General features: G+C 44.6%; 1 protein-coding gene across 1 annotated transcript in view; it reads left to right on the forward strand.

The window, feature by feature from the left end:
- Nucleotides 1-24187, forward strand: part of LOC117822676 — a 56633-nt gene that overhangs the window by 17060 nt on the left and 15386 nt on the right. The window contains exons 2-10 of the mRNA XM_034697524.1: nt 6915-7016; nt 9474-9590; nt 11318-11379; nt 16929-16997; nt 18532-18638; nt 19823-19843; nt 22192-22271; nt 22592-22641; nt 23156-23421. Of these exons, the coding sequence (XP_034553415.1) occupies nt 6915-7016; nt 9474-9590; nt 11318-11379; nt 16929-16997; nt 18532-18638; nt 19823-19843; nt 22192-22271; nt 22592-22641; nt 23156-23421 (874 nt within the window). The remainder of the gene's footprint in view (nt 1-6914; nt 7017-9473; nt 9591-11317; nt 11380-16928; nt 16998-18531; nt 18639-19822; nt 19844-22191; nt 22272-22591; nt 22642-23155; nt 23422-24187) is intronic.

The following is a 24187-nucleotide window of genomic DNA, read 5'->3' on the forward strand; positions in this document are numbered from 1 at the left end:
GTGTGTGAGTGTGTGAGTGAGAGAGAGAGATAGTGTGTGTATGTGTGAGTGTGTGAGTGAGAGAGAGAGAGAGATAGTGTATGTGTGTGAGTGTGTGAGTGAGAGAGAGAGAGAGAGATAGTGTGTGTATGTGTGTGAGTGTGTGAGTGAGAGAGAGAGATAGTGTGTGTATGTGTGAGTGTGTGAGTGAGAGAGAGAGAGATAGTGTATGTGTGTGAGTGTGTGAGTGAGTGAGAGAGAGAGAGATAGTGTGTGTATGTGTGTGAGTGTGAGTGAGAGAGAGAGAGATAGTGTGTATGTGTGAGTGAGAGAGAGAGAGATAGTGTGTATGTGTGTGAGTGTGTGAGTGAGAGAGAGAGAGATAGTGTGTATGTGTGAGTGTGTGAGTGAGTGAGAGAGAGATAGTGTGTATGTGTGTGAGTGTGTGAGTGAGAGAGAGAGATAGTGTGTGTATGTGTGTGAGTGTGTGAGAGAGAGAGAGAGATAGTGTGTATGTGTGTGAGTGTGTGAGTGAGAGAGAGAGAGATAGTGTGTGTATGTGTGTGAGTGTGAGTGTGAGTGAGAGAGAGAGAGAGAGTGTGTGTATGTGTGTGAGTGTGTGAGTGAGAGAGAGAGAGATAGTGTGTGTATGTGTGAGTGTGTGAGTGAGAGAGAGAGAGATAGTGTGTATGTGTGTGAGTGTGTGAGTGAGAGAGAGAGAGATAGTGTGTATGTGTGTGAGTGTGTGAGTGAGAGAGAGAGATAGTGTGTGTATGTGTGTGAGTGAGTGAGAGAGAGAGAGAGAGAGTGTGTGTATGTGTGTGAGTGTGTGAGTGAGAGAGAGAGAGATAGTGTGTATGTGTGTGAGTGTGTGAGTCTCTCAGTGGGTTCGATGCCCTCGTCTCTCAGTGGGTTCGATGCCCTCGTCTCTCAGTGGATTCGATACACTCGTCTCTCAGTGGGTTCGATGCCCTCGTCTCTCAGTGGGTTCGATGCCCTCGTCTCTCAGTGGGTTCGATGCCCTCGTCTCTCAGTGGGTTCGATGCCCTCGTCTCTCAGTGGATTCGATGCACTCGTCTCTCAGTGGGTTCGATGCACTCGTCTCTCAGTGGGTTCGATGCCCTCGTCTCTCAGTGGGTTCGATGCACTCGTCTCTCAGTGGATTCGATGCACTCGTCTCTCAGTGGGTTCGATGCACTCGTCTCTCAGTGGATTCGATGCCCTCGTCTCTCAGTGGATTCGATGCACTCGTCTCTCAGTGGGTTCGATGCACTCGTCTCTCAGTGGGTTCGATGCCCTCGTCTCTCAGTGGGTTCGATGCACTCGTCTCTCAGTGGATTCGATACACTCGTCTCTCAGTGGGTTCGATGCCCTCGTCTCTCAGTGGGTTCGATGCCCTCGTCTCTCAGTGGATTCGATACACTCGTCTCTCAGTGGGTTCGATGCCCTCGTCTCTCAGTGGGTTCGATGCCCTCGTCTCTCAGTGGGTTCGATGCACTCGTCTCTCAGTGGATTCGATGCCCTCGTCTCTCAGTGGGTTCGATGCACTCGTCTCTCAGTGGGTTCGATGCCCTCGTCTCTCAGTGGATTCGATGCACTCGTCTCTCAGTGGGTTCGATGCACTCGTCTCTCAGTGGGTTCGATGCACTCGTCTCTCAGTGGGTTCGATGCCCTCGTCTCTCAGTGGGTTCGATGCACTCGTCTCTCAGTGGGTTTGATGCCCTCGTCTCTCAGTGGGTTCGATGCACTCGTCTCTCAGTGGGTTTGATGCCCTCGTCTCTCAGTGGGTTCGATGCACTCGTCTCTCAGTGGGTTCGATGCACTCGTCTCTCAGTGGGTTCGATGCCCTCGTCTCTCAGTGGGTTCGATGCCCTCGTCTCTCAGTGGATTCGATGCACTCGTCTCTCAGTGGGTTCGATGCCCTCGTCTCTCAGTGGGTTCGATGCACTCGTCTCTCAGTGGGTTCGATGCACTCGTCTCTCAGTGGATTCGATGCCCTCGTCTCTCAGTGGGTTCGATGCACTCGTCTCTCAGTGGGTTCGATGCACTCGTCTCTTAGTGGGTTCGATGCCCTCGTCTCTCAGTGGATTCGATGCCCTCGTCTCTCAGTGGGTTCGATGCCCTCGTCTCTCAGTGGGTTCGATGCCCTCGTCTCTCAGTGGGTTTGATGCCCTCGTCTCTCAGTGGGTTCGATGCCCTCGTCTCTCAGTGGGTTTGATGCACTCGTCTCTCAGTGGATTCGATGCCCTCGTCTCTCAGTGGGTTCGATGCACTCGTCTCTCAGTGGGTTCGATGCCCTCGTCTCTCAGTGGGTTTGATGCCCTCGTCTCTCAGTGGATTCGATGCCCTCGTCTCTCAGTGGGTTCGATGCACTCGTCTCTCAGTGGGTTCGATGCACTCGTCTCTCAGTGGGTTCGATGCCCTCGTCTCTCAGTGGGTTCGATGCACTCGTCTCTCAGTGGGTTCGATGCCCTCGTCTCTCAGTGGATTCGATGCACTCGTCTCTCAGTGGATTCGATGCCCTCGTCTCTCAGTGGGTTCGATACCCTCGTCTCTCAGTGGATTAGATGCCCTCGTCTCTCAGTGGGTTCGATGCACTCGTCTCTCAGTGGGTTCGATGCACTCGTCTCTCAGTGGGTTCGATGCCCTCGTCTCTCAGTGGGTTCGATACCCTCGTCTCTCAGTGGATTAGATGCCCTCGTCTCTCAGTGGGTTCGATGCCCTCGTCTCTCAGTGGGTTCGATGCCCTCGTCTCTCAGTGGATTAGATGCCCTCGTCTCTCAGTGGATTAGATGCCCTCGTCTCTCAGTGGGTTCGATGCCCTCGTCTCTCTCCGCTCGTGTTTTAGGATTTTAACCCTGCATAATTATCGTCCTCGCTCTCTCTGCAGTGTTTCTGTGATTGTCTCTGAGCAGCGACTGAGAGGAGGAGATAACGGACGCTGTGCAGTTTGTGTTTCTATAAATAAAGAGTGAAGCTGTCCAAGTCTGCGTGGAGTATTTAGAAACCTCTCCATGTGGACTCTGCAGACGTCTTTCTCCTGATGATTTAAAGACGACAGCCGTCGCTGCACGCTGTGATAAACCCTCGAATGATTTGCGGATCACACGCGGGACAAACTGTGAGGGTGGTGTAAATGAATCACGCTCCAGCTGTGATTTGTTGCACCAGTACGTCACAGTGAAACCTGGGTAGGGTGTAGAGGTGGGCGATATGGCATCAAATTTATATCACAACATTTTCCATCAAAGCTTTCACTTTTTTTATCCACCCTTCCCTGTGTAATCGTGTAATAGCATGAATATTATAATAAGCATGCCTTAGATTGTTAAAATGATATTTTACATTAAAAAAATTAATAATTCAACTTCTTTGATCCTCACAAACAGAAACATGTTTATTTTATATATTTTGGTTTATTAGTTTGAGGCAGTTTAGTGACTTTATTGTAGCCGTGTTCTCCACATCTGATTTCTCTGACACTGAACCTTTACTGAGAGGAGACAGAATCACTGTATCATGTAAAATGCTGTTAGCCTTAATGAGGAGGGTCACCATAGACGCACAGACTGTAGCTGGAAACCTTTACTTCATTGTGTGATCACGTTTATGAATGAACTGTGCCTGAAGCCAAAATTTTGTGATTCATTTCCAAAGCTCATCCACCAATCCACCATTCGACTCCATTTATTTACAAGCTTTTGGAACTTTTGGATAAGTTAGCACAGCTTCATTTAATTTCACTGCAAATCTTATCAAATATAGTTTGGAACGTCAGAGTTGCAGGAATACAACAAACATGATAACCGCAAATTTAAATCACAGCTAAACACAGGATTACTGTGTCTGCAGAGTGAGGCTAACATCAGCAGAGCTAGCACCACGAGCGCTCAGTCCTCCTGAGACTCGTGTTTTAGAAAACGTTAGCAAACAATTATTTGCACTCGCTGTAGTGCTCCCAAATATACATGTTCACATGTAGCACACACATCACCTTTATTCTGAAAGTAGTGGGAGTTGTGCTGCTAACATCAAATATCCTGATCTGGGTGTTTCAAAGTAAAGGCAAATGTCGCTGAACAGGATCCAATATGAAAATGTCCATAGCATGCCGATTTAGCATGCTAACCGAAACCATAGACTGTATAAATAATGGACGTAGTATCCGTGACGTCACCCATCTGTTTCTGAAACGCTGTATTGAGGCCAATCGTCGACGGCAGCGATTGTGACGTTAAGAGGCGGGGCTTTGAGCCTCCTCGCCAACAGCTACAGTGTTCCCGCCTGTCAATCAAGTCAGCTGTGCCTCTCATTGGAAGACTCGTAATCTTAATATATTTGAAATTGCCATGTTATAAAAAATTCCCCCCTCACAGTGTGTGCTGATTGATAAATGATCTATCCGGACTCCACTGGTCTTTTGAACCAGGCTGTAAACATGTTTATCTCTGCTGTAAAGATCGTCTTCTTTGAATGGGTGTGTATGTGGTTTCTGGTACTTCTGGAGCCAGCCTCTAGCGGATCCTCCATGAACTGCAGTTTTTAGCACTTCCACATTGGACTCATATTTTTAGACCAGAAGTTGCTGCTTGACCAAAACTATCGTAATAGCCATATAGTTGTGATGCTAACAGAAGCTAACGGTTTAGCCATCTTGTTTGACGCTAACAGAAGCTAACGGTTTCCCCTCCCCTTACGGTCTGTGGTGTCAACAAGCAGAAGCTGAATGTGTCTGAACTCTGTGGATTGATTTGACATGACGTGTGATCAGTTTGTCTCTGGTGTTGCTCATGTTAGTGAAAGTTAATAACTGTCGTCAAGAGGTTTTGACCAATCAGAATCAAGCATCTTATCCAGCCGGAGGACCCGGAAGAGAGCCGGGTGATGAAATAAAAACTGAGTCGAGCCGTTCCAGGTCATAGACGGTGTTAAAGCCCGAAAGAGAGTCAGTGTTAGTGAACACACACACTTACTGCTACTGACATCAAACTCTGAGAGGAGAGAAGTTTGTTCTTGTTGTTGATTTGTAACATTTATTAAATATATTTATGTATTGAAGCTGTTAAAGAAAGTATGGTGTGTTAATGTGCTGGCTCAGACAGCTGCTGCTGCTGGAGGACGTCTTGTTGACAGATGCAGGACTCTCTGTGAGGGACTGATCAGTCAGTGAGTGTTTGTCACTAAGTGTTGTGTTGCTGTATTACAGGTGTTATGGAGCGTGCAAACAGTAGTTAAAGTCTGGACTGATCCGAGCGCTCTGTTTGCTGTTGGGTCCGTCTGAGTCATCGGCGTACCAAGAAACGGCGTCTGAATTCCTCTCAGTTCATTCAATTAATGACTCAGCTTTTATTACACCTAAAGTCTGAGTCAGCACTTTTTCACCACTGCATACTTTCACTCAGAGAGACTCCTCTGCCAAAAATCCTCTCTGGGTGAAAGAGTCTAAAAACCTCATCACTCATCCACCAGCTCAGTCCAGGAATCATTCTCCTCTCCGGACAATGATTACACCGAGCGGCTAAGCTAACGCACACATCCATCCGCAGAAGTAAAACAGAGTGGACAGATCAGGGAATGCACGCCAGCATCTGAAACACTCAGGGTGAACACGCAGAGGTGTTTTCAAAGATCCAAGGACACGAGCAGATAGAGAACAAGGACAGAGGAGGCTGCAGATAAATCAGCTCACCACACTTTCAAAGTATCTAGGAGTGTGTGTGTGTGTGTGTGTGTGTGTGTGTGTGTGTGTGTGTGTGTGTGTGTGTGTGTGTGTGTGTGTGTGTGTGTGTGTGTGTGTGTGTGTGTGTGTGTGTGTGTGTGTGTGTGTGTGTGTGTGTGTGTGTGTGTGTGTGTGTGTATATTTACATGCTGTAATTATATTTATAAGTTTGCAGACCTCCACGTCTTCTCTCTTTTTTTCAGGGAGTCTGGTTCACAGAAAGTTTTCAGTGAACCACAAACTGAGTCAGTCGCTTCATGTGTTGCGAAAGTAAGCCAAAGGTCAGAGGTCAGCAGTGAGGGTTGTTTTGTTGTTGTTGCTGGCTGAGGCCTTTAACCATGCGTAGACCGACTTTGAGACCTGAGACATGGAATAGTGTCACTTCTGAGCTTTCTCTGTGTTTTTCTCTGCAGGTCAGAGAATTAGGTTTGAAAATGAAAAACATCTGGCAGTGAATGCATCACGATTTATCAGCCACAAGATCAGGCAGACAGTGAGTAACCACTGGAATTAGATTAGGCGGATGATGATCTGGGGTCTGTCCAGAACTCGGCTGGAGAATAGTGAACTCACTCCAGGTCTCTTTGGTGGTCTAGAGTTCAGATTACGGCCTCGTGGTGTGGTTAAGAAGAAGCTGTTAAGCTCTGACTTGAGGCTCATAGAAATGTAGAATCTGTCCTCTGAGGTCTGGATGGAGAGCAACAGCAGGAGGAACACACTCCCTGCTCCCATGGTTGTTAATGTGAGGAGGATTTCTTTCTCTCTATAAACAGATCTCTGCATGAAGAGCAGCTAACAATCTGTTCTACATCAAACATTCACACTGAGACACTAATCTGCTTGATGCTGTGTCACTAAAGACAATCAGCGCTTAGATTTCCTGAGGGGTGAACGAGTACAGGAAAGCTGGAAGTCTCTCATTGAGTAACTTTAAAGTGTATCTCAGAGTTTACTTTGGAGTAAACTGTTGTTCCTTCTCTGTGTTTCTGTCATCAGCAGCTGTAAGCAGCCTGCCGGTGAGCTGAGAGTCTGTAAACACAGAGCAGATAAACAGTGGAAGGCTTTCAGTTTTACTGATCCAGAGCTAAGCAGACCGGTCTACTCAAAATCTTCAACTCTAAAGGAGTGAAGGATTCGGATCGGTGCAGACTCGTCCCCCTTTGTTGAAACTTTTCTCCCAATCTTGCAGCTTTTAACATTTATGTCTTCTTTTCAGCTCCAGGCTCAGAAGCTCCTCCTCGCCAGGAGTCAGGGTCCGTACTATGGCGGCTCGCTACCCAACGTAAACCAGATCGGCAGGACCCCTCAGGACTTCCAGGTGACTGATAACCACCTTACTTTCACTTCTGATGCGACTTCCCTTATCTGTGATTCTGTAAACACTTCCTGAGGGTTAAAATGCAATGATAAGGTGTTTTCCATCTGCTGCTAAACGTTCATCCTGCTACAAACATGACCAGAGGACTAAGAGTGGAAAAGCAGTAGTTTTAGAGGACAGGAACAGCTGTGGTGAAGGTGTAGAAGTGTTGAGGACACGGTCTGCTGCGTCACCACAATCTGCAGTTCTTCACGTCTGAGTCATCAGAGTTTCCCGTCAGCGCTGCAGCCGAGCCAAACTCATTCAGTAATGGAAGTGTTTCATCAATATCATCGCCTCTCCCTTCCTCTCCTCTGCTGATATCACAGCTGAATCTTCACCTCCACATTTCTGCCTCCTCCTCCTCCTCCTCCTCCTCCTCCTCCTCCTCCTCCTCCTCCTCCTCCCCCTCCTCCTCCTCCTCCCCCTCCCCCTCCTCCTCCTCCTCCTCCTCCCCCTCCTCCTCCTCCTCCTCCTTCTCCTCCTCCTCCTCCTCCTCCCCCTCCTCCTCCTCCTCCTCCTCCTCCTCCTCCTCCCTCTCTCTCTCCCTGAGTTCAGATGAGGATTGAATTATCTTGGCTGCAGCAGGTAGCAGGATCTTTTGGCTTGTCTTCTGCTCCGGAGGAATTTAGGAGCTTCTTGATTTCATTCAGAACATTATTTGTGACGCAGACTGAAAGAGGTCAGGACCTGATGTCTGCTTTTTCACACATGCAGCTAGGGCTGGGCGATAAATCAGTTTTATTGATTCAAACATATCTGCGGTTTTGGACGAGTTTCAAAATGAAAGTTGTCTTTAAGTTCCTCCGCCGCTCTCTGTGGGCTCTCGTAGTTCACACCATCCCCCTTTGTTTACTTCCTGCAGAGACGCACAAAACAACAACATGGCTGCTGCAGGAGTTAAAGATGAGCGTTCCACAGAAGAACAGTCTCATGAGTGGTTTAGAGCGGGTTTGGATTTTGCGGTGTCAGACCTTGAGCGAACCACAGTTGACTGCGGAGGGTGTCTAGCTAAAGACGGAAACACGATGAATTAATGACAAGTTCACAGCTTGAGCTTCAACCTGTTTGCTTTGAGTTGAATTTCACAATAAAATAAAAGCACATTTGTTTTTATTTACTTTTTGTCATTTGTTGTTTTTTTAAAGAGGAAAAGAACAAAAGTGTAAAATGTAAAAGAGTTTATTTTTAGGTCATATCGCCCAGCTCTACACGCAACCCAGTAGATTTGATGAAAAAAGTAAGAGGTGGAAAATCACAATATTTTCCTCAAAGTGACTGAAAACAAGAAATGTCGTGGAAGAATATTAGATGCTGGTATTTTAAACCAGGTGACATATTTGTTATTATTATTTTATTTCATTCTTTACATTTTTATTAGACTCAGCCAACACAACACAGAACAACAATGCAGCCATCAGACTCAGAGGCAGAGCTCATGCACAAATATTATTTGTGTCCATAATTCGAAAGTAAAAATAAAGAATTAAATTACATTTTTTTAAATGAGCTAATATATACAAATCAAAAATAAAATAATAGAAAAAAAATTAATAAATCAAAAATAATTTTATGAATAATAATTCGATTTTTTTGAAATAATTAGAAATAAATGCAGTTAATTTTGAAGATAAATTAATAAATTAAATTAAATTATAATAATGAATATCGCAAATCAGTCCATCAGAAAGTCAACTACCCCTTTCAGAAATTAGGATATTTTTTTAACATCATTTACCAAAAAAATACCCCAAAAATATGTAACTGTTCCCGAAGATTAAAACAGGCTGCAATGGCTGCAACATTGTCTTGATTGAAGTCCATCTAACAGGTCTTGTTTTTGTCCCTGACAGGCTCAGGTTGTTATTCTCAGAGTCACAGAAAGGATCCCTGCAGAGAGAGAGAGAGAGCTTCATGAGGAAGAGGAAGAGGATTTTTAACCACAGACGTTACATCACTCTCTTTAAGACTCCAACCACAGATAATGTAATTTAGGGAATTTGAAACCTGTCAGCTGTTTGTGTTGTTGTTTGGATCTGATCCATTTAAAATAACAGATTAGACAACAGCAGGAAAGGAGCTGATGTGTGGATGATACCTTCTTCCATCTCTGTGAGCTGAAACTGTTGGTGGCCTTGAAGAGGGTGATGTAACGTCTCTTCTGTTCAAAAAGCACCTTATTCAGAAAGCTCTGTCTGACGGGATCCTTCCTGTAATGTTACCGTTTCTCTTCACGTGAAGTCTGTGTCCGGTGTCCCTGCAGGAGCTGGGAGCGAGGAGCGAGATATAAATCTGTTGAGCAGCATTTCGTCCCTGATAAGAAAGTTGTTCTTTGTGACTCTGTTCTTGTTTTAAAGTGGAAAAATGCTGAATTAATGAGCGTAATAAATTTAAAAAATGTCCCTCTCTCTTTCTCAGGGCTCCTTCCCCTCCACTCTGGAGTCAAACCGGTCCACTCGACATCACGGTCTGGTGGAGCGAGTCCAGAGGGACCGCCGTTTCATCTCGCCAGTCAGACCGTACCGCAACCGACAAGTATCCTTGAGTTCCAGGAGAAGGGTCTAAAGTTTAGTGTTTTTAAGAGGTCTCACTGAAAGACAAAACCTTAAGTCAAAGTCAGTCTCACATCACTGACTTCATGTTATCTCTCATGAAGTTTTCCTCATGTCATCATGTCAGTGTTACTCCTGTTATCTCTTTAAGGTCAACAAACTTCTATTTAAAACTTCCTCTGCAGACGAAATACTCAGCCCAAGGTCTGCTGCTCCGTGAACATTATGCAAGAACAGCTGCACGCCTTGAAAAGCTAAATGTGATTTCCTCTTAGGTGTTAGAGTCTTCAAAGGTTGGTGTGTATTTGGTTTCCTTGCAAGTCTCCTGCAGTCATGGCACAGCTTTTAAAAACACCGCTCTTTCATTTTCAAGTCTCTGATGCTAGAACAGTTCCAACAGCTGACTTTACGTCAGCTTTACACCAAAAACACTAATCATGAAGTTCTTCTGTCTGATGGGAATTCTGACAAGTGAAAAGCAGCCTGCTAGCTCAAAATGATAACCAAGCTAATGTTAAGGCCTCAATCAACACAGATAACCCAGCCCCTATTGAGAATCAGGATCTCAGGGTCTGGATTTTAGTCTGAGAAGGGTTCTGGTCTCTGTCTGAGTAGCATCCACCAATCAGGTGTCAGCAGGAGAAACAGTGTCTAGAACACCTGCTGTTGCTCTCAATACAGAGACAGAATTCCAGAATTCTGACTTTGATGGGGGTTAGCGTTTAGGGCTCAGGGTTTAGGGCTCATATTTTAGGACGCAGGGTTTAGGGCTAAGCGTTTAGGGCTCAGGGTTTGGGCTCAGATTTCAGGATGCAGGGTTTAGGGCTTAGCGTTTAGGGCTCAGGGTTTGGGCTCAGATTTCAGGATGCAGGGTTTAGGGCTTAGCATTTAGGGCTCAGGGTTTAGGGCTCATATTTTAGGACACAGGGTTTAGGGCTTATATTTTAAGACGCAGGGTTTAGGGCTTAGTGTTTCAGGTGTCAGAATTTTGTCTTTGATGATGTCAGAATTCTGTCTTTGATGATGTCAGAGTTCTGTCTTTGATGATGTCAGAATTCTGAGAACAAATGGAACATTCCATGAAGAAGGTCAGAGCTAAAGAAACATCAGTGTCTCTAATCCTCTTTCATAGACCTCCATTCAACAAACAAACACTGTAGACGTAGTTTTCTTCTCCTCTTGAGGACAGACCTGACAAAGCTGGACTTTGGACTAATCTGCATCATGATGTTATTTCAACTGAAGACCCGTTAATTACAAGAACATCACAAGAACATCAGCGTCTGTTTCAGGTTCATACCACTGAACATAGCGATGGTTCGGGCTGAAAGGAAGAGGAAGGAAAGGAAGGTCTAACCGTGGAGCGGTTTAAATCAGTACAGTGCGTGTAACACCCGGTCTGCTCAGGAGAAAGTGTGAAACAGTTTGAGTGTGAAGCTCTGAGCTGAAAACTGTTCTCCAAGGAGACAAAAAAGCTGTTGATTACAGTTTGGATATTTCATAACTGTTTTTATCCAACAGCCGAGCAGACAGATTCTGTCTGTGTGGGTTGTTTTCTCATTTAACCAGCCGTTATATTTCACCAGCGATGAAAAGAGAAGTGTAAACCACACTGAACGCAGCCGGCCTTCAGAAGAACCAGAAACTGAAAGTGAAAGAGAAACGGCATCATGTTGAGTTTGTTGTTTCCTTAACCGCCCGTCTCCTCAGGTGGACAGCTCCCAGTATAACTCTGCCTACCTGTCCCCGCCTCCTGACCCCAGCTGGAGAAGGTACAGTCTGTCTGCCTGTCTGTCTGCCTGTCTGTCTGTCTGTCTGCCTGTCTGTCTGTCTGTGTGCCTGTCTGTGTGCCTGCCTGTCTGTCTGCCTGCCTGTCTGTCTGTCTGTCTGTCTGTCTGTCTGTCTGTCTGTCTGTCTGTCTGCCTGCCTGCCTGTCTGTCTGCCTGCCTGCCTGCCTGCCTGCCTGCCTGCCTGTCTGTCTGTCTGTCTGTCTGTCTGTCTGTCTGTCTGCCTGCCTGTCTGTCTGTCTGTCTGTCTGTCTGTCTGTCTGTCTGTCTGCCTGCCTGCCTGCCTGCCTGCCTGCCTGCCTGCCTGTCCGTCCGTCCGTCTGCCTGTCTGCCTGTCTGCCTGTCTGTCTGCCTGTCTGTCTGCCTGCCTGCCTGCTTGTCTGTCTGTCTGCTTGTCTGCTTGTCTGTCTGTCTGCCTGCCTGCCTGTTTGCCTGCCTGTCTGCCTGCCTGTCTGTCTGTCTGTCTGTCTGCCTGCCTGCCTGCCTGCCTGCCTGTCTGTCTGTCTGTCTGTCTGTCTGCCTGCCTGCCTGCCTGCCTGCCTGTCTGCCTGCCTGTCTGTCTGTCTGTCTGTCTGCCTGCCTGCCTGCCTGCCTGCCTGCCTGCCTGCCTGCCTGTCTGTCTGTCTGCCTGTCTGCCTGCCTGTCTGTCTGTCTGTCTGTCTGTCTGTCTGCCTGCCTGCCTGCCTGCCTGCCTGCCTGCTTGTCTGTCTGTCTGTCTGTCTGTCTGTCTGTCTGTCTGTCTGTCTGTCTGTCTGTCTGTCTGTCTGTCTGTCTGTCTGTCTGTCAAAACCAAGCTATCAGCAGGAAAGCCTCCGTCTCACTTTTCAAAGCAGCTTGTCGAGCCTCCTCTTCCTCCACCGCTCTGAGATCTTTCTGAAGCCTCTGTGACGCCTCAGATCTTCACCTAGAGGATGAAAATTACATCAAAACAAAAGCAGAAATGTCACCGAGTGGGGGAACATGTCAAACTATCTGACTAAATCTCTGGGAAATATGTCCTGAGACCTTCAAAGTTAAACCCAAAATACATTTTCTTGAAATCTTTTGCACATATTAGCGCCATTATAAAGTCTGTACACTGTTTCTAAGATTAAAGCTCCTCTAAGGAACTTTGAGCTTGTTACAAAACAGACTGTAGGGCTAAGGGTGTAGGGCTTAGGGTGTAGGGTTTAAGGCTTTGGGTATGGGGCTCAGGATTTATGGATCAAGGTTGAGGGCTTAGGGTTTAGGGCTCAGAGTTAAGTGCAAAAGGTTAAGGGCTCATGGTTTAGGGTTCCAGGTTTAGGGCTCAGAGTTTAGGGCTCCAAGGGTTTAGGGCTCAGAGCTCAGGGTTTAGGGCTTAGTGTTTAGGGCTCAGTATTTAAGGCTTAGCATTTAGGGCTCAGGGATAGGGGTTAAGTTTTAGGGTCCAGGGTTTAAGGCTCCAAGGGTTTAGGGCTCAGGGTTTAGGGCTCAGAGCTCAGGGTTAGGGCTTAGTGTTTAGGGCTCAGATTTACGGACGCATGGTTTAGGGTCAGGGTTTAGTGCTTAGTGTTTAGGGCTCAGGGCTTGGAGATAAGGGCTCAGATTTTAGGACCCGGGTTTTAGGGCTCAGATTTTAGGACTCAGGGGTTTAGGACTCAGATTTTAGGACCCAGGGTTTTAGGGCACAGATTTTAGGACCCAGGGTTTTAGAGCTTAGATTTTAGGACACGGGGTTTAGGGCTCAGATTTTAGGACCCAGGTTTTAGGGCTCAGATTTTAGGACCCAGGGTTTAGGGCTCAGATTTTAGGGCTCAGATTTTAGGGCTCACAGTTTTAGGGCTCAGATTTTAGGACCCAGGGTTTTAGAGCTTAGATTTTAGGACACTGGGTTTAGGGCTCAGATTTTAGGACCCAGGTTTTAGGGCTCAGATTTTAGGACCCAGGGTTTAGGGCTCAGATTTTAGGGCTCAGATTTTAGGGCTCAGGGTTTTAGGGCTCAGATTTTAGGACCCAGGGTTTAGGGCTCAGATTTTAGGGCTCAGATTTTAGGGCTCAGGGTTTTAGAGCTTAGATTTTAGGACACTGGGTTTAGGGCTCAGATTTTAGGACCCAGGTTTTAGGGCTCAGATTTTAGGACCCAGGGTTTAGGGCTCAGATTTTAGGGCTCAGATTTTAGGGCTCAGGGTTTTAGGGCTCAGATTTTAGGGCTCAGGGTTTTAGGGCTCAGATTTTAGGACCCAGGGTTTAGGGCTCAGATTTTAGGGCTCAGATTTTAGGGCTCACGGTTTTAGGGCTCAGATTTTAGGACCCAGGGTTTTAGAGCTTAGATTTTAGGACACTGGGTTTAGGGCTCAGATTTTAGGACCCAGGTTTTAGGGCTCAGATTTTAGGACCCAGGGTTTAGGGCTCAGATTTTAGGGCTCAGATTTTAGGGCTCAGGGTTTTAGAGCTTAGATTTTAGGACACTGGGTTTAGGGCTCAGATTTTAGGACCCAGGTTTTAGGGCTCAGATGTTAGGACCCAGGGTTTAGGGCTCAGATTTTAGGGCTCAGATTTTAGGGCTCAGGGTTTTAGGGCTCAGATTTTAGGGCTCAGGGTTTTAGGGCTCAGATTTTAGGACCCAGGGTTTAGGGCTCAGATTTTAGGGCTCAGATTTTAGGGCTCAGGGTTTTAGGGCTCAGATTTTAGGACCCAGGGTTTAGGGCGCTGTTAAAACTTAACTTTAAACATCATTAGAGGTATGTAACTTAGTCAACATGTAGCTCGTCTCTCAACTTGCCTTTTCAGGGTTTTTGGGCCACGCTAATGGAGCGCCCTCTTGTTAACACATTTAAAAACATCACAAGCAAGGATGAAAAATTGCATTGTGCTCTAAAATCAGCAGATCTACAATTGCACTGAGCTGTCATGATGTATTGTGTAGCCTTAATATCTATATTTAACCGCTTCTATGAAAGTCTCACAACATCCTGAAGCCAAGCCACGGAGACTTTATCCCCCAAATAAATCCCAGGGATCACATGAGGTGTCACTGAGGCTCCTCCAAGGTTTTCACAGCTCCCACCACGAGCGCTGCTGCGGTTCATTTGCCTCTCCAGCCTTCACACTAACCTCTAGACGACTAACAAGGAGCAGAGTTGATTTTCGCCGGCTCCTCTCCAAACCTGACTGGGTTTTGAAGAGCTCTCAGTCCTTTTTTTGCCCTCTCTTCTTCTGGGAATCTGCATCCTTTTATTTTTCTTTGTTGGCCTCTTCTTCTGTTTTCTGCAACCAGTTCCAGCCGCTTGATTCTCGCCTGCCTGTCTGCCTGTCTGCGTTCTTTCTGGTTTTCTTCTAACAAGACAACAATTACCCTTCAGAGAGAGGGACTGGCCTCGGTCCACAGACACAGAAGGTCCACTGCACATCACAAACACTCACACACACTCACACACTCACACACTCACACACTCACACACTCACACACAGATTAGGCTGGCAAATGACCTCCAGCCATTCCCTGAAGTCTGACAAGTAAACACAGTTTGGGTTCAACTCCTCCAGCTGCTACTTTGTCGGGCCCCCAACCACCAACAGGAATTTTTTTAAACAAACAAAGTTTTCTAGTAAAACAGTTACATGTTGGCAGGTTTCAGAGAGATCCCTCTTGCACTTTGTCTTCCTCAGAGAGAAGCTGAGTCCTTCGGTTCTGGTTTGTTGAGGTCTCATTACAAAAGAGTCTGGGTTTGTTGGCATAGAGTAAAAAGGAGCGTGTTTATTCAACAGACTGGTAAACCGCCTTCAAAGGTTGGAGGTTTGGGTCAAAATAAATCTTGATCCAGTTCCTCAGCTCTTCTTCTTCTGTGGTGTTCATGCCAGATAAAACATCGTAGCTGCCAGAGAATACCACAACAGAAAAAAACAAACATAACCAGTCTGCTCGTTTCCAGCTTCCCATAAAGCAGTCAGGATGAATGAAGCTTTGAAAATTAAAATAGGTACCGTTAAATAAGGGAGGCAATTCGCTTCAATCTGATAAGATTCAGATTCAGATTCAGAAGAAGAGACGGCACATGATGAAAGGTCCTTCAATTAGTCAGAGGCCTTTTTTCAGGATCATGAATAACAGCCTGTCTCTGCCGCCGCTGTGTGTCAGTTTATACCCAGCCTCACTTTCATTACTTATGCACATTAAAACTTCATCTTTAAAGAGATAGTTGTACTTCCTGTTAGCTTGTAAAACCTCTCCTCAGGTGAAACGTCTTCAAGGCTTCTTGAAGCCTTTCAGAGGAGAGGTGAAACGTCTTCAAGAATTTCTACCAGTCCTGTTGCCTTACGGATCAAGCTTTGGACCTTGTTGGAAAAATTTCTGAACAAGTGGAAAGTGAACGATTCCCAAATGAAAGTATTAAATATTAAAACAAATAAGGTAAATCTCTTTAAATAAACTAAAGTGCAGCTTATACTCCGGGCTGTGAATTGACATGTTGTTCTTTAGGAATATCAGGGAAAGCCAAAATACTGCCGTACCTCAGACTGTAACCACAGAGGTGCATCCTGACCTGCTGCCGCCATGGCTGTTACGCTCAACTCAGCGAGTGACGAGAGAGCAGCACAAGAGACTTCATGATGCTGAACAAGCGGAGTGAAATGCAGCTAGCGCCTTCTACTGTTAAAGAATAATATCGTAATACAAATGTTGTTGAATCGATTTTAATCCCCCCTTATTTGTACCGTTTTTAAACGGCTTGTGATATATCCTTACCTCCCTAATCTCTTCTCTTAAACACAATAAAAAACCCAACCCCATGTGAAGGCACCATGACACCTTAAACCTGGTGAAAAGGTCGTATCCTGAACCCAGCATCATGAATGAAATTGTGTGAGTTGAGTTTGTTGTTACATCCACGATAGTTTTCATTTCATCAAGCTGCTTTGGAACCAAAATATAAACGTTGTTTATTGTTGTTTGCAATCATGAGGTCAGTTTTAGGCGTTACTGTCTGTATCATTTTTTAAGACTTTAAAAGAGTCCTGTTCGTCAGCCAGAGGAAGTAAGGACATCATTTCTACCAGTATATACATTTGACTGCAAGGTGGCAGAAATACTTTCCCCCCCAGGTACATTAGCCAAACATACATTATGTTTGTCCAATCAGAATAAAAATCTATTATTTTAATCATATCATGAAGAAAAATACACAAAATAAAGGGTCCCAGCATTTATCCCTGTGGGACTCCTTGACTGATTTGCATTTTGCAGCTTTCTGTAAAAAATTAGTAAAAGTCTTAACTTCTCTCACATTTTTAACATTAATACAACTTTATATTCCTCTAAACCGGCACACTTCTCTTAAAAACTTTAATCTTTTGTGCTTTAAATATTGAACACGAACCTTCAACGTCACGTGAGCTGACACGCCAGCCTCCCTCTTTCCTCCGCTCGCTGCCTCCATCTTTCTTTTTTCCTCCGCTTTGCGCTTTCTTCCGGGGCCTTTTCGCTCTTCTCCCCATGTTCTCTCCCCCTTTACTTTCCCATGTTGCTGCTCCGGGGAGGAAAGTAACTTTTTGTTCTTGTCGATCACGAAAAGGAATTGGTCCGGAAACTTCCCCGGGGATAAAAGCCAGTTGTACCGTCTCCCCACCACTGCACTCAACAGGTGAATCCTCCTCATCCTCGTCTTCCTCGTCTTCCTCGTCTTCCTTTCTTCTTCCTTCCTTCTTCCTTCCTTCCACTGGCCTTTCACAAGCTCTTATCTTGAGAAAAGAAAGTCTTGTTCAGAGTTTAAACTTTTCTTTGGGACGTTTTCTTTCTTCTGATTTTCGGCGGACTTGTTTTGAGGATTGAAACTTTTTTCTGCGAACATCAAAAACCCTGACCCCCTCTCGTCTTTCTGAGTTCTTCCTGAATCTCCTTCTTTTCCTTTCATCATTATCCGTCTCTCCAGAAGCCTAGAGGCTAGAAGTCCACTTTCTTTTATATGCATTACCAGAGTTCCTCGGAGTGCATACATTTAAAAAAACCAAGACACACTTTTTGCTAGCTGATGCAATGTGAACCCAATTCAGACTCTGGTAAAGGGGATTCGGCCTTTACTCATCCCGGACCACTCCTGTCCTACAAAAGTGAAGCCAAAATATATCATGATGAACCCTGACAAGCTGCATAAGTGGAGCCAGAGATCGGCTGTATGGACGTCCCGCCTGCACCTTACTCAAATGAGAACATATTTAACCTCTGTCATTGGTCCACAGAGCTGTCAATCATGATGTCATACCCCCCTTTCTTTAACACCAAATAATTATTCAACGTAAACGAGTCAGAAACATGAACACTGACATCAATCAGAACTAACGATAATGACAGAAAACATTCATTTGACCTGTGTTTGATTTTAGAGTTTGACCCATGTCCCATCTGTTAACAGGGAGGAGGCGGGGCTTAAGACATATACTTCAGCCAGTCAACAGGGGGACCTCTAATAGTTTTGGCTTCACTTTTATGGAGCTGACATGTTGTCCGTCTTTTCATAAAGTCTGTTGAATGGTTTAATGTCCTGGTTTGTGTTGAAAGAAGCGTAAAGGCTGATTTATACGTCTGCATCGAATCGACGGCGTAGCCTACGCCGGAGGTCCACATAGCTCTTGTACTTACGCAGAGTCCTACAAACGTAGCTGACGTGCACCTCCTCCAAAATGTATAAGCCCTGTGATTGGTCCGCTCGGGGGTATTGTATTTCCTGCATTTACAGCACTTCCTGGATCCCGGACATCATCCGTGTATTTCCTCTCCTCCTCTCTGTTCTTCATGTAATCATGTCTGTATGATTAACAACAACATGTATCAGCTGTAGATTAACAGAACACGCTCTGAATCACTGAGGAAAAGGAAACAGAGATCGTAGCGGGGCCGGAAGCAGGGAGACCGGCTATCAAAGAGACCACACTGCCCTCTAGCGTTTCGGAGGAGAATTGCTGCGTGACACGGACACATCCATGCACAAATACGTGGTGATCATGTCCGCGTCAGCTCCTGCTGCCTGGGGAGACGCAGAAGTATAAATCAGCCTGAAGATGTCAATGTGGGAGTGTATTTTGCTTTGACGTTGAATTGTCACGGAGTTTGAAGACTCACCCAACCCTCAACCTATTCCATTCCTAAATCCCCTCACACGGTTTGTCTCTCACCCTCAGGACCAACTCCGACTCGGCCCTTCACACCAGCGTAATGAACCCTACCACAGGAGACCCGTTCATGACTGGAGGACCCACCCTCACCCCCCAGGGCAACAGACGCTCAGGTGAGGCAGCTGAACAAAAACACAAACAGATGACTGTCAGTATGTTGATCTAAGAGAAACAACGCAGATGATTGAATTAATGTTTGTTCAGTTATCTTCAAGTACGCCCCCTCTTGCATATGCTGATTTGGGCGAGGCCCGCCCCTCTTGTGTTGGATTAGGTGTGTTTAGTCATTATGTCTATATGCAGGGGGTCTGGATTTTAGTGTAAGAAGTCAAATCAGGTGTCAACAGGAGAAACGGTCTGTATGGAGAGCAACAGCAGGTGTTCTAGAAATCTGACATCAAAGACAGAATTCCAGAATTCTGACATCATGATGATGTCATGAATTCTGTTTTTGAAGATGTCAGAATTCTGTTTTTGATTATGTATGAATTCTATCTTTGATGATGTCAGAATTCTGTTTTTGATGATGTCAGAGTTCTGTCTTTGATGATGTCAGAATTCTGTCTTTGATGATGTCAGAATTCTGTCTTTGATGATGTCAGAATTTTGTCTTTGAAGATGTCAGAATTCTGTCTTTGATGATGTCAGAATTCTGTTTTTGATGATGTCAGAATTTTGTCTTTGAAGATGTCAGAATTCTGTTTTTGATGATGTCAGAATTCTGTCTTTGATGATGTCAGAATTCTGTTTTTGATGATGTCAGAATTCTGTCTTTGATGATGTCAGAATTCTGTCTTTGATGATGTCAGAATTCTATCTCTGATGATGTCAGAATTCTGTCTTTGATGATGTCAGAATTCTGTTTTTGATGATGTCAGAATTCTGTCTTTGATGTCAGAATTCTATCTCTGATGATGTCAGAATTCTGTCTTTGATGATGTCAGAATTCTGAAGATTCTGAACAACGTTAAGGTTGTGATTTCTAATGAGGGCGCTTTAAAATCTGAGAGGTCATTGTTCCCTGTTTCTTTTTTTTTTATGTGACCTGTTCATTGTTAGACCAACTTTTCTGGCCTCACTGAACGGCTCACATGTTTCCTCAGGATAAAGATCTCAGTCTAAACAGGTTTTCCTCCAGTTGCCAGCAGAACCAGGATGTCCTCAATAAAAACTAGATATAAAATCTGCTCCAGGACTCGGCTGCCAGATCACACCTGATGTAGACTCTATGTTTTGGTGTTTAAAGAATTGATGTTTGATATTTAACCGTATTCTTTCTGTCTGTGTGATCCTACAGGCGATGGAGAAGGCAGAAGAAGTGAGTTATACACACTCTTACACACACACACACACACACACACACACACACACACACACACTCACACACTCTTGTCATGTTTCAGGACAACGAACCCTGATGTTTTTATTATTATGAATATCTAAAAGCTGTGATTTTCATGCCTGGTTTTTATTCCTGTTTCTGAGCTTGAATGTAACATTCACTGTTTAAAAAGTTCTGCATCTATCATTGGTCAACAGAGCTGTCAATCATGACATCACATCCACTCTTTTTTTTATCACCTATCACCTAGGCTCCAAAAAAGGTCGCTTCTGTTCCCCCAAAACAAACGAAAACATCGTGAGGCCAAAATGCTGAAACTCAAGGCCTCAAAACATTAGCATACAAGCTAGCAGGCATCACCGTGGTGGCTACATCCACTTTCATAGACAATGTATGCGTCAGGAGAAATGATATAAAGGATGTGGTTGTTTATCAGCATTACTAAGTCTCTGATTAGTCTGAAACTGAAGGAGAAATGAGACCGTAGGGGCGCCGTTAGCTTTGTGGTTATGTCCGTAGCGGCTGGTTCCTCGACGCAGTTGGCCAGAGTTTGAATCTGACTCCAGGCCTCTTTCCCATCTCTTCCTTCCCAGTTTCTGACTCTAAAAGCTTAAATAAGTCTTAAATAAAGCCCCGAAAGCCCAAATTAAACCTGAGCACAATAAAGAAGAAGAAATGATACAGTAAGTAAACACAGCATCTGTTTTTTGGGAACTTCCTGCGAGTACTGGATAAACGAAGTTCTCGTTAACCATGAATCTGCTGATGATGAATTCTCACCACACTCGTAAACAGCCGGTGGAAACATCTTACCATCAGTTAGTTTCACTTTGACGAAGACTCCTAACCCAGATATCTGCTGTTTGTTGTGTTCTAAGAAAAGTGAAAATAGAAGTTCTTCACTTTAAGAAACTTGAACCTTGAGTATGTTGGATAAAAAGCAGAAACCGGTCCTCTGTGTAACCCACTTTCTCTGGCTGTGTGTGACGGTTTCATGGTCTCGCCTTCAGCCGTGGAAGCAGTTTATACTTTCGCACACTGCTGTGTTAACACTATTTATCTGGCACGCAACAGAGCCTCCCCAAGGCCTGTAACACCAAATGTGGATCATACAACAAACATAGTTTCTCTTTCTATTCTGAGGGGATTTACAAATTGAAACAATAACCGTGTTTGTGACTCTGGAGCTTGTGAGCGCCCGGAAGGGTTCATAAATATCTCTAACACTCAGCTGAACCTCTGAGTTCACAGAGTTTACTCTTTATTTAACAACAATGTAGTGATTAGAGGTCGACCGATACTGGGGACGATATCTGACATTTAGCCGATTATCTGTATCGGCTTTTTCCCACCAGTGGCCGATAAAATGAGTTGATGCATTGGAACGACTTTGGCTCTGCTGCAGGTGTGTCCTTACCTTTGGGTCTCTTTTTACTAAGTCCCGCCCACGACATGATCTGATTGGCTAGACGTTACATGAGTGTGTTTTAATCAAGAGGTTTTTATTCTTTATAGGCAGTATCACTGGCAGGATTTTATATTTTCATAATTTTATTTTACATTTGTATATCTTTTTTAAGTTTAATTGTGAATACATGTTTTTAATTAAATTTGTAATTTTTTCAATTTTGTTTTTATATTTGAAGTTTTATTTTGTATAGTTGAATAATTTTATTTTTGTAAACTATTACATTTTTATAATTTTATTTTGTTTATTAAATATATAAATACATTTTATTTTGTTTGAATATTTGTTGATTTTTATCCTTTTAGTTTTGCATATTTTATATTTCTATAAATAGATTTTTGAATACTTGTATTTTATTTTTGTACATTTTGATATTTAACATTTCTGATATTTAATAGTTTTAATCTTTTATCTTTTGATGTTTTTCTTCTTCCAACATTGTTATATTTCCTATAATTTGTCTTCCTCACATTTCTCTTTTGCTGTCTTTTGTTTTTCTTATTTGTAAAGCTCTTTATAACCCTGTTTTCAGGGATACATAAGTAAAGATAATGATAATAATTATTGTTGTTATTATGATGTGTAACTGGTTAACTGTTAACTCCTTCCATTTAAACATTAGCTTCAGGTATTTAAACAGTCTTTTTTTGGAGGTTTAATATTCCAAATGCATATCGCTCCATCAGTTATCAGCCTCGTGTCAGTATCGGCCCTGAAACAATATCTGTCCACCCCTAACATTAATATATGATTTCACCAGATGTAGATAAAGTTGACTTTAAAATTGAACCCTCTGCTGCTCACAGATTTGATGTAACACCTGCATATTTACACTCTCCTGTGTTTTGTCCCTCAGTGTTTCCGTACCCCGTCCCCCCCATAGAGGAGATCATGTTGGACGAGGGGAAACTTCTCAAACCCTGGGACAACAAGAAGGTAAAGATGCTCTTTTTATTCTCCTTATAATCAGAAGCATCAGAGTCTGAACGTTATCGTGTTGCCACAGTTACATTTTGAAGACGCTCTTCCATTCAGCTTTTCTGGTTTCACTTCTAAAAAAATTGCAGAAAGCGATTAAAACAGAACTCTGTTGAGTCTCTTCTTCCTCTGTAAACGCTGGTTCATAAAGACGTCCTCCTGTTTCCTCAACGCTTCAGATCGATCAATAAAATCTATCGGTGGTCCTGTCAGTTTAAAACATGGATCAGACTGTTTGAAGGTTTCAGTTTCTCATATTCTCTATTTCTTATTTCCAGTTTCCTCAGCTGACGTCTCGACCCAAGTCCTGTGAAGTCCCCGGTATCAAGTAAGTCTAAAAACCCAGTTCCCACCTTTTAGAGATCCTGGTGCTCCCTAAGAATCTCAAGTCTGATCCCCTTTATTCTAAACACTGAAGCTGGAGCTGAAACTGTAACTCGGCCTCTAGCAAAGAAAGAGCTTTGACGTTTTGGGGTCTTAAATGATTTTAGTTGGGGTCTTAAAAGGCTTTGTGTCTGACTTCAAACAGGATGCAGGACCCCTGTGGGACTAAAACAGACCTGCAAAAAGTCCCCACTCCGGGGGAATCGTACCCTAGATAGTACAGAAAGCAGCTGTAGTGCTCGCTCAGCTGTAAGTCGGTTTCTCTGCCGTCCTGACCTCTGGAGACGAGCTGGTCGTGACTTATTCTTTCCCCAAAGCACATTTTTGACCCATTTCTTTGCAAGCAACAAGAAACAATAAACTCTCACAACACAGAGGTCTCTCTCTCTCTCTGGTGCTGAAGTGTCAGGAAGCATGGACAGGCTGTACACGTAAATCCTCTTCTCCTCTCCTCTCAGCATATTTACGTCTCCGGAGCAACCGTCCACGCCAGCACACGGCGTCCCGTCAGCCCTGAACACCGGCGGCTCTCTGCCGGACCTCTCCAGTCTCCACTTCCCCTCCCCGCTGCCCACGCCGCTCGACCAGGACGAGCCGGGCTACCCAGGATCCAACTCTCTGAGCGGGGGCAGCAGCACAGGGAACCTGGCCTCCACCCTCACCCAGCTGGGCATCAACCCCGGCAACACACAGGGAGGCAACAGCAACTTCCACCACACACAAGGTACAGACATGACTCTGTAGTGGAAGTCACTGCATTAAATACAGACATGACTCTGTAGTGGAAGTCACTGCATTATAAACAGACATGACTCTGTAGTGGAAGTCACTGCATTAAACAAAGACATGACTCTGTAGTGGAAGTCACTGCATTAAACACAGACATGACTCTGTAGTGGAAGTCACTGCATTAAACACAGACATGACTCTGTAGTGGAAGTCACTGCATTATAAACAGACATGACTCTGTAGTGGAAGTCACTGCATTAAACAGACATGACTCTGTAGTGGAAGTCACTGCATTAAACAGTCATGACTCTGTAGTGGAAGTCACTGCATTAAACACAGACATGACTCTGTAGTGGAAGTCACTGCATTATAAACAGACATGACTCTGTAGTGGAAGTCACTGCATTATAAACAGACATGACTCTGTAGTGGAAGTCACTGCATTATAAACAGACATGACTCTGTAGTGGAAGTCACTGCATTAAACACAGACATGACTCTGTAGTGGAAGTCACTGCATTAAACACAGACATGACTCTGTAGTGGAAGTCACTGCATTAAACACAGACATGACTCTGTAGTGGAAGTCACTGCATTAAACACAGACATGACTCTGTAGTGGAGATCTAGACCCTCAGCATCACAAGAGTCTGTCAAAGCAGAACCTAGGAGAGGAAAGGAGAAGTAGAAAGAGGATGCGTGCCTTCCAGCTCTCTCGCTCTGTTGGATTTGCATCCATCCTTTTTCTTGAGACCCAGTTT

Source organism: Notolabrus celidotus, chromosome 12, assembly GCF_009762535.1.
Source record: "Notolabrus celidotus isolate fNotCel1 chromosome 12, fNotCel1.pri, whole genome shotgun sequence".
Classification (NCBI taxonomy): Eukaryota; Metazoa; Chordata; class Actinopteri; order Labriformes; family Labridae; genus Notolabrus; species Notolabrus celidotus.